The sequence below is a fragment of the Miscanthus floridulus genome, chromosome 8 (genome assembly GCF_019320115.1).
Source record: "Miscanthus floridulus cultivar M001 chromosome 8, ASM1932011v1, whole genome shotgun sequence".
Taxonomy (NCBI): Eukaryota; Viridiplantae; Streptophyta; class Magnoliopsida; order Poales; family Poaceae; genus Miscanthus; species Miscanthus floridulus.
Window position 1 is genome coordinate 138,993,602 of NC_089587.1, and position 11,048 is coordinate 139,004,649.

The 11,048-nt window shown below is 42.4% G+C and overlaps 1 protein-coding gene across 1 annotated transcript; it reads right to left on the reverse strand.

The window, feature by feature from the left end:
* Positions 1 to 1,190: 1,190 nt before the first annotated feature.
* On the reverse strand, positions 1,191 to 4,133 carry LOC136473583 (prefoldin subunit 1). The gene is given in 7 exon segments (XM_066471236.1): positions 1,191 to 1,468; positions 1,570 to 1,654; positions 1,775 to 1,781; positions 2,899 to 2,935; positions 2,937 to 3,005; positions 3,770 to 3,823; positions 3,936 to 4,133. Coding segments are annotated over 7 exon segments (390 nt in total). The 5' UTR covers positions 3,960 to 4,133; the 3' UTR covers positions 1,191 to 1,354.
* Between the last annotated feature and the right edge of the window lie 6,915 nt (positions 4,134 to 11,048).

The following is an 11,048-nucleotide window of genomic DNA, read 5'->3' on the forward strand; positions in this document are numbered from 1 at the left end:
CACCTAAACAAGTCTAGTTAGCAAGGTCACAAACCTATACAACTAGTCAACTAAGCACGAGCAAGCTCATGCACATACTAGTGAGCAACAAGCACAAAACCAAGCTACGGTAGCACTACTCAACCAGCTAAGCTACACAAACTAAACTAGAAAGCAACTAATTACCTACACAAGCTAACAAGCTGGCCTGTTCGCTTGAACTTATCAGCCGGCTTATCAGCTAGAATCTACAGTATTTTTCTCTCACAACAAAACAGCTTCAGTCGACTTTAATACAAGCCGAACTGGCCCTAAGCTGCTTAGCTTCACAAGCTAACTAGCATAAGAGCAACAACACTGCCACAATGTATGAACAAGTAATTATGAGCCAGTGTCAGGGAATTTCAAACCAACAGGAAGACAATGCATTATCAGGGAATTGTTAAACCAAAATCAGACAAGTTGACAAAGATATTTTTATCCCAAGGTTCGATGGTTTGCCAACCACTTAATCCCCTTTCAGGCAAACCTAAGATTCCATCGATCCTCTTGCTAGTGGTGGGCACAACAAGCTCACTCTCCCAACCAAAGGAAGTGCTCCCAACTTGACCTCTAGCACTTGATCTCTACGAACCATTTAGCATTCTTTACACCTTGTTTAACTAGTAGTTGGTCTTCACGATCTCCTACCAGACGAGCACAACACTCCTCACAAACCAGATTTTTATGTAATATAAAAATACCAATTTCTTTTAAAAAAATCCTATAATATGTGTTGCTTGTAATGTTAGGTCAAACTTAAGTCAACTCCATAGTGTTGCATCCTAGATGAAAGACATAAAAATTAAAATCTAAAGATCGTTCTTAAGCCAGTGCGGCCGGAAGTGTTTACCAAATTCTCTGTATCAGGAGCCAGTACTTCATCTATTGAGCCTTTATGCTCAAACAGTGCTCATACTCACCAGTGCCCTCTCACTGATGCACTGCGTTCTGTAAACATTCACTCTGTAACCATACTCGCAGCTTCCTGCTGCTGAAATAAAGCCGTTTGTCGGGGGAAAAAAAAATCCTTCATTCAGTTTCCAGCACATGATTGTTGCGGGTTAGTAGTTCCGAGGTAGTGAAAACATGCAGAATATGACTTCCAAAACACCATAAGCAGGTGACCAACCAGCCTCTGTTCAGACAGAGGCAAGAGTTCGCTCCGGCACTAGTCAACAAACTATTGCTGAAGCAACTGCAAATTCTTCTGTTCGTACATGAAATGTACCATTACAGACCGCAGACGTCTCACAGATAAGGCAAGACCACAACATGACTGATCAAATTGCAACATTACAAATTATCTAAAAATAAATGGAGAGCAAAACAACTCTCATTGAACGGTCATTGAGAGGATCTGACGAGCAAGCCCTGGATCCTGTTGAAGCAGCTCCCTAATGTTGTTCTCCACTTCACCCAGCTGTTTCTCAAGGTATTCTTTGGATGTCTAATCAGGCAATAACAGACAAAAGCAGTGAGAAATCTATGCTTATTTCTCTCACACGTCTTGACACAATCTGGTAAGACAGGATCAGAGATCAAGCATACCTGCATTGAAGCTATCGCACTCTCACTATCATTAAGCTTTTGCTCCTGCTCATTAAACAGAACTGATTTTGGCTCCAGAATAAACCTGGCAACAGATGGATGTGGAAAAAATGAAATGCACGATACCATATTTGCATCACAGCACCATACAAGACAATGAAATTGAACTCCCCCATGGTAAAGATGGTCTTCCTCATTTACTTACACTTTTCCTGCAAACAAAAGCAGCCATCATCAAACCAACAGAAAGCAAGGCACATATAACATCTCACTCAAAGTTCGACAGCTGCAATGAAAGATTTTCAGCTATGCATGTTAACATTATATGTTTCAAAAGAAAAACATATGCAGTAGAATTTAGTTGAGCAACTGGAATGACTTGTAAGTTCTACAACCACATCATATTGCATGATTTCGTATTTTTCATCATATTCCATTTATTAGAATAACACAACAGGCAACATTGAATCAACAGCAGGAGTTCACTATCACAGGAATGGAGGTGTGCCTAGCTTAGCTAGTCAGGGTGACAGATTTGGTTGTGCATTCCAACCACCCAGATTCGAGTCCTGTTCAACTTAGATTTGGGTGGCAATTTCTTCTTCTCATTGAAAAACCAACTAGTTCCTCCTAGGTTGGATCAGATACATTTGGCTGCTTTCTTAATACATTCAAAATCATTTGGATGACTGTTGTTTAGGGATATTGCCTGCAGCAACAATATACAAAAAGACTAGTACCACCTTTCACTTTTACTATTAGTTTCCTAAAAGGCGACCAGAGGCAGTGAAATATGGAAGTAGGTCCACAAATTTTCTCCAGTGGATTTGACACAGAACCACTCAAAATTGATTACACTTACAGAAGAGGGAGCCTCTAAGAAAATGAAACCTAGCTCAAATTTAATAACCTCCTTTGCTATTAATGTTTCAGAATTCTCTATAGTTTATTAGTGTTCTGTTCTACTTGTTTGGCACCTCACAAAAAGTGCTAAATTCATACTTTTCTTAAATCATGTATTAGGATAACAGAAGCTCATACTTTTCAAGTGTCGTATCTCAAGATATGATAATAAAAGTGAAGGTGTCAGAACTTGAAACGACTTTAGATCAAAAGATGATTATATCCACTATTGACACCTCATAACTGAGTTACATCATTTGGTACGAGAGATCAGTTTGGACATTAGTAATTGGCCGAAATTTTAGCACATGAGCTATTGGTCTTCAACATATTTTCAAGAAATTGGACGCCCAAAAATAGGTTATCTAGGATTGAGGTTTCAGATTGCAAAATAGGACTACCCAGTGAAAGAAATTTATTCCTTACCGACAGTCTTGTAGGTGTTGGTATCATCTGGCAACTGGCTGAAGTTCCTCCAAAGTAAGGTAGGCACGCTTCTTTTCCCCTTCCTTAGAACGCATTTGGGTTTGTAACTGATGAAAGAAAGGTATTATTACAACAGAGGTTCTATGACGTATTAGGCTAGAAGTTACTATAGCAATTTCCTCACAAAGAAACTTCCATCAATGATAAAATCAAAAGCAGAGTAGAACCCATCGAACTAATATGCTTGCATTTACAAAGTCTCTAAATAATTTTGTGCAATATGATTGTAAAACGACAGAAATGATGTAGTCACAGCATTACTAGCAAACCATTAACTTGTCTTTCAATAATAACTAACAAAAATCAAATCAATTCCTTTTTCAACTTATGCTTTGGAGTTCCTACTAGGAAATAAACAAGGTAGAAAATTTTGTAAAGCACATATGTTAAGGTGAAGTTAAAAGGTTCAGCATTACACTTCATATGGGAGCTCTTGGAGGAAAAGAAATTGAAGGCAAACAATATCACAGCATTAAAAAGCCAAAATTCTTGGACATCAAGCTGGCCATTTTTAGAAGTAATGCAAGTAATACGACACTGATACAACCAAAGCCTGTTACTGGCAGAAAAAAAAGGGTTTTCCAGCACAGCAAACTAGCAAAGTGTGATAGCTGACCAGACGAGATCCAGAAAACTCTACAATTGCACTACGAGCAGCAGCCGCAATGAACAGCCTTACAGCCAAGATGAAGAGCAACCGTCAGAGTTTCAATCCGCGGGACAAACCAAGACCCAGACAACAAAAAAGCCCTAAGATGAGGCACGACCGGAACCTATGAAACGGGTCAGACAACGGGAAGAAGGGGGCAACCTGCTTGATCTTCGCGGTGGTATCGATCATCCGGGACTGCAGCTCCATGAAGGCCTGCACATGAGCAAAACAAGGAATTTTCAGCGAGACATCGCAGGAAAAAAAAAAGGAAAAATTTAGCAACGAGACATGGCGCGGGCGAGAACCGCCAGGCACTGGTACGCACCGCTCGGTTCGCTTCGTCTGCCATGGTACACGGTGGAGCGGGGTCAAGAACCCTAGAAGCAAGCTCGAATCGAATCAAGGAGGGGCGAGGGGATGCGCTCGGAGTCGGAAGTCGAGAGCCGGTGAGGAGAGGCGAGAGATGCGGCGCTTGCTAATTGCAAGCAAGATCGGCCGGACACCGGTGGTTGCAGTGGCAGCAATGGAATGGGCTGGACTCTGATCGGTTCAAGCTTGGGCCGCCCAGAAAAAGCCCATATTCCTTGCACATCTTTTTTCCTCTTCCCAAAGGAAAAAAAAAACTCTCTCTCAAAAAAAAAGGGAAAAACTTGTGGACCCACCTTTCCACACTGCCTGCACTCTGCATTCTGCAGCGGAGCGCGCTCCTCTGCTCGCATAGGGGGAGAGAAAGTAAAAAAAAATTAAAACGAAAAAAGCAAATGTAAAAGCAAAACAAATGAGCAGTAATGAACAGTTAAAGAATTAAGAAAGGGAAAAATGAAACGAAAAAGAAAAGGAAAAAGGAAAAAAAAACAGTAATGAACAGTACCTGAAAGGCATTGGAGGCAGGGATTCTCGGCGTGTGGGAGGGAAGACAAAGTAAAAAAGAATTAAAACAAAAAAAAGGAATGGAAAAGAAAAAAAGAGAAAAATGTGAAGTAATGGACAGTTAAAGAATTAAGCAAGGAAAAAACAAAAAAGAAGAGACAAAGAAAAAAATGAACAATAACGAACAGTATCTGAAGGGCAGAGGAGGGAGGAATTCCCGGCGCGTTAAAAGAGTAATTATTTGGAAAAGGTCAATCTGATGAGTCTTTGGTATTGTGTAAGTTCGTTTTGCCTTTTTAATTATCAAACTATATATTTAGACTCCCTCTATTCTTAAAATCGTCCAATTAGTTTCCTGAGCAACTTTGAAAACGGATTTGACTAACGTGGTGTCAATAAAGGAAATAAATCAAATTTTCAAGATAGTTTAGAGAGGTCAATTATACTTGACAAAAAATAGAAATAAATTTTCAAAAATATTCAAATATTTTCAATAATAAATATGTATTTAAAAACAAGAAACATATTTAATATTAAAAAATCATAAAAATATTTTTTTTTAAAACACGACCTATGAGGGGTAAGCCAACATAAAAATATTTTAACTCATCAAAATATGAAAATCGTTTCATATTGTTCTAAAAAATTATGCTCTATCTTTGTTCTTTGCTTAGAATTATTTGAATCTGATATGGTCTTCTAAAATTTCAAATTAGACCAAATATGAAATGGAGGATGCATACCAATTACCAAGAGAACTCCTTGCAAACCACAGTGCGAATCACCGTCTGTAACCTACCATGCAAACTGAAAAAACATTTCCTTAGCTACAATGTCTTGCTTAACCATCGAGACATGCACAAGATATTTCAGATAAAAATATAATTCAAACTTTAATTGCACATTAGCAACACATATCATGTGGTTTAACTTTGTAGCATTATTGTTTTCTAGGGGACATCACGACCATGACGTGTGCAAACTTGTTGGACCATCAGCGATAGCCGGCGTGCGACTTCAGACTCCCAAACTAATGTTTGCGACTTGGCCAACAATCGGCCTGTTCGCTGGTTGGTTTCTAGGCTGGTTTGGGCTGGCTGGTGCTGGTTTGTTGTGAGAGAAAAATACTATTGGCTGGCTGGTTTGGGCTGGCTGAAACCAACAAGCGAACATGATGAATATTATGACAGACACGAGTGCTTCTTCTGTGACTTGACCATCGTTGAGTGCACATGCACCAGGAGCACATCATCTAACAAGATGGTAGAGCATGATTTTACGGAAACTATGAAACTAGTTTCATTTCTTCTGAGTTAAAACAAGTTTTCTAACATTAAATTATACTTTGGTAAAATACATATTTATTCTAAAAAAATTGGATGTTTTTTTTAAAAAAAAACATTCCTACAGACTTTTTATAAAGTCTAATTAAGTTTCTTGAACTATCGTGAAAGTCTGACTTAGCTTGTACCACATCAGCAAAAACCGTTTATGTAGGTAAATCTGACCATTTCAGGAGTTTGAGGAATCTAAAAATCTAGTTTTCTAATTGAGAGGCCAGTTGAACTTTTTAATTGATATTTTTTTATGAACGGTGGGAAGAAGGCCTATAATAGTCTCTTTTTTTGTAAAAAAGGAATTTTGTCTCAAGTAGTCATTTACAATGGTCAGGAATTGATGATTAACTGAATTTATCCTTTGTGTCGGTCAGTTTTCTGGATATCCAGAATGCAGCTGTAGGACTTAGAAGACATCTTCAGGCTTGCTGGCTAATTATCACCTCTCACCTAAAATGCCAGTTATATATAAACGGGTTGTTCGGCCGATGGTTCCTGCTGCTGATGTCGCTTTGTTGGGAGAGAAAAACATAGTACTATGACTAATAAGCTAAGCCGATAAATTCAAACGAACAGGGCGAAAATAAAAATGATCAGACGAATGAATTTGAATTTGTATAGTATGTTTAATGCAACTATGCATATATCTCAAGTTTCAGCTATATATATGTATTGAAAGTATGTTCCATTTAGCAGATAGAATATTCTATCGGGCTCGCCTATATTGTGGCTAATAATCTCGCCCTACCCGGGTGTAGAGCATAGACTGCATTGACCACTGGTCCACTGCACACCCAGAGCGCCGAATTTTTTTTTAGTACGTGGCCCTTTTTCAAAAGTTTGTCTCAAATAAACTTCTGGGGGAAAGAATTTCAGAAATGGATCCTTGGCTCGGCGCCACGATCACTGGCGCCGAGGTCCTGGACACGGGGAAATAGCCTGCCAGGGGCTCGGCGTCAGAGTGACTGGCGCCGAGCTCGGCGCCATAGTGAATGGCGCCGAGACATCTGCATTTAACCCAGCCTGCACTTCTTCTCCGAGCATTCTTCCTCTTATTTCTCCTCCGTCTCGGTTTTTTTCTCGCCATTTCACCCTACCTCACAATCATCGGCAACTTAGAATTTTGGCTAAGTCTCTAAATTTACCGTGAGATGGATATATAAAATTTTGACTAAGTCTTTAAATTTACCAAACGTATGGTTACCAAACGTAGGGTTGACCTTGCTCTTTGGAGGCCTACGTTTGGTGAGGCCTAGCAAGCACATCAAACACTCTAAATTTACCGTGAGATGGATATATAAAATTTTGGCTAAGTCTTTAAATTTACCACGAGATGGACATGCTGAAATTTGCTAAGCCTGGATTTTTACCATGACTTGGATATTGTCAAATTTGTTTTTTACCGTGGGACAGACATATGAAAAAATTTTAGCATGTCCGAATTTTTGCTATGACTTAGAGACTAGAATTACCATGGATATGTAATTTGAATTTTTACCATGGCAATGCCATATTGAATTTTATTGTGACTTGGATATGTTACAATCTGTCTAAATCTGTGATTTTACCATGAGATGGACATATGTATATTTACCATGAGATGGTCTGATTTTTTACCGTGGCTAAGTCCAAACTTGACGAGACATGTTTTGTTGTCATATCCTCAGAGAGTACTCAAACTCGTAGTAAGGTATTAAATTGAGTTGCTATACAAATTTGGAAGATAAAATATCGTAAACTGATTTAGGTTTAGGTCCAAAAACAAAGTTTGTTGTACTCAACTCAAACTACAACTTCTATTAAAGGTCAAACTTTATATCTAGAAAAGAAACTATAGTTTTACTGTGGTCAAAACTGCATCATGAAAAAGGGTGTTAACTATTGATCAACACTTAGAAACATTTTTAGGCTCGTTCATCAACATGAATCCTAGATCATTTTTTATCCTAAGTATTTTTATGTTGTTTTAAGTGCTCAAATATCAAGTCAGTGTAAAACTCTAGAGTTAGCCACATTTCTCAATATCCAAATCATGGTAAAATTTTAAATTTGTCAATGTCCAAGTCATGGTAAAATTCTAGTCTCCAAGTCATAGCAAAAATTTAGACTTAGCCATTTTTGCATATGTTTGTCCCACAAATTTCAGCATGTCCATCTCATGGTAAATTTAAAGACTTAGCCAAATTCTAAGTTGCCCATCTTATGGTAAATTTAGGGACTTAGCCAAAATTTTATATATCCATCTCACGGTAAATTTAAAGACTTAGCCAAAATTCTAAGTTGCCGGTGATTGTGAGGTAGGGTGAAGTGGCGAGAAAAAAACCCGAGAAAAATGAAGAAATAAGAGGAAGAACGCTCGGGGAAGAAGTGCAGGCTGGGTTAAATGCAGGTGTCTCGGCGCCATTCACTATGGCGCCGAGCTCGGCGCCAGTCACTCTGGCGCCGAGCCCCTGGCAGGCTATTTCCCCGTGCCCAGGACCTCGGCGCCAGTGACCGTGGCGCCGAGCTCGGCGCCAGTCACTCTGGCGCTGAGCCAAGGGTCCATTTCTGAAATTCTTTCCGCCAGAGGTCTATTTGAGAGAAACTTTCGAAAAAGAGCCAAATAGTAAAAAATTCGCCCCAGAGCGCAGGAACGGTGCTTTGCGGAGGCAATTTTAAAAGGGCTCTATTCTGGTCACAGTTTACTACTCATCTTGGAGGCAACCAGCAATGGTCATGATATACGGTCAGCCAGCAGTTGAATTGTACTACAGTTGATGGATCGAGCAAGGGCAGGGCTCAATAATCAGTTGGATCATGACAACTTCACCAAAGTCAGCATGGCCGGCGAGCGTTGAGGCACACGTACTACACGGCCAATTTGTTTGTGTCTTCGCGTCGTGCTCCGGTGCATCGCCTATTCGCCTCCACCGCGTAACAGCCAAGCCCGGATTGCCATCTACTAGTAGCTAGAAGCCACCGCCATCACACATCCGGCCGTGATGGTGATGCCATATATAATATAATATAATAAATATATATGCACCACGCCTCGCCGATCACTGCACCCACCCATATTTGGCCATGCAGCACGTGGCCCGCCGGCCCAGCCCGGCACGGGCACGGCACGGCCCGAGGCACCAGGCCGTGCCTGGGCCGCCACCCCGGCCTGTGGCACGGCACGGGCACGGCCCAGTGCAAAGAGGCGGCCCGGTGCCTCAACAGCTTCATTTGGCCCAGCAAGGCAGCCCACGAAAGCCAGCCCACCCCTCTCCATCCCTAACCCTAATCCCCATTCCTCCCCTGCCGAGCCGTCTGCCCGTCTGCTCTCGCTCGCTGCCTCGCTCTCGCTCTCGCATTCGCGATCCACCACCGCCGCCGCTCTTCATCGACCATCGTCGTCCGTCCTCTCTGGCACCGGTGACCTCATCGGCGCTCCTCCACCTCTCCATCCCTAACCCTAATCCCCATTCCTCCCCCGCCGAGCCGTCTGCTCTTGCTCGCTGCCTCGCTCTCGCTCTCGCATTCGCGATCCACCGCCGCCGCCGCTCTCCATCGACCATCGTCGTCCGTCCTCTCTGGCACCGGTGACCTCGCCGGCGCTCCTCCACCTCGCACTGAGTTCGCTAACCTCATCTCCTCCCTCCTTTTCCTCTCCTGTTTCCTCTCGCTCTCGCTCGGAATCGGTGAACCATGTGAGTTCGTGTTCATGTCACTCCCTCCTCCCCCACCTCGCCGTCGATTCTAATCGGTGTGACAGTGTCTGTCTCATCCTCTGGCTGGCTGGCTGGCTTCTTCATCTCCGGCACCAGGCTCCGGGAAAGCAGGTTCATCACTTTCCCTAACCCTAGATCTGCTCTTCTCTGCTCTGTCTCTCTCTAATCTCTGTCTCTCAAGTGTCATCTCTCACTCTTCTTCTTCTCTGGCACCGGGCTCTGGGAAAGCAGGTTCGTCACTTTTCCTAACCCTAGATCTGCTCTTCTCTGCTCTCTCTCTCTCTGATTTCTGTCTCTCAAGTGTCATCTCTCACTCTTCTTCTTCTTTGCGTGCAGGTTGGTGCCTGACGCCGCGTGTTCCTCCTCTGGAGTAGACATGGCCAGGCCACCAAAGCGCCCGTTGAGGGACGGTGCTGGAGCTGCTGGAGGTCGAGGTCGTGGACAGCTGTCCGGCTCATCCATGGGCGGTTGCGGTTCTGGCCTCGCAACGCGGGGGGAGGATCAGCATCCCCTCGGTGACGGCGAGGACCAAGCGCCGCACCCGGACGACGAGCTAGAAGTCGAGGACGACGACAACCTATGTGATGATGCAGCCGGTCTGTTCGGCATCGACCTCGGTGACGGCAACCAGCCCATCGATCTCGATGGCGACGACAGTGATGGTGGAGTTGAGGTCTCCACTGACACTCATGGTACCTCAACCACCTCTGGTAAGAAAGTTTCTGCTATTTGGGATTACTTCCATGAGATTAAGGAGAATAAAATTCAAGTTGCTGCCATCTGTAAACATTGTCGGGCGCGATACACTGCTAGATCGTCTGCTGGCACTGGCCATTTGAGACGGCACATGTATTCCTGTATGAGAAAACGTAATCATGCTAGTATGGTCCAGTCTAAGCTTGCTCTGAATCCTGATGGTTTGAAAAATTGGGTGTATGATCCTATGCTTGCTCGCACTAAGTTGTGCCATTTGATTGCTAGGCTAGACCTTCCTTTAGGGATAGGTGAACACAGGCTTGGGAGGATTACATTAAGCGTGCTCATAATCCTCTGTTCGAGAAGGTTTCTAGGCAGACCACCACTAGAGATATGTGTAAACTTTTTGATGAACAACGTGCTATGCTTATGAAATCTGTGTTGCCTGCTGCATCTTCTGTTTCTTTGACATCTGATATTTGGTCTGGTAATGCTAAGGAGGATTATATTTCTGTTGTTGCTCATTATGTTAGTGCAGATTAGGAGTTAAAGAAAAAAGTTGTTGGTCTTAGGCTGATTGATGTTTCACATTCTGATGAAAACATTGCTGATAGGATTTCTAGTGTGGTTGAGGAGTTTGGTTTGATTGACAAGGTTTTTTCTGTGTCTCTAGACAATGCTTCTGCTAATTCTAGGGCTTATGAGATTTTGCAACGTATGTTCTTTGGTTATTTGGGTTCTTATCCTGCACCTACAAGAGATGATCCTAACAAGGTGCAGTACTTGCTTGTGCATCAGCGCTATGCATGCCATATCATTAATCTGATTGTTAAATCTGGC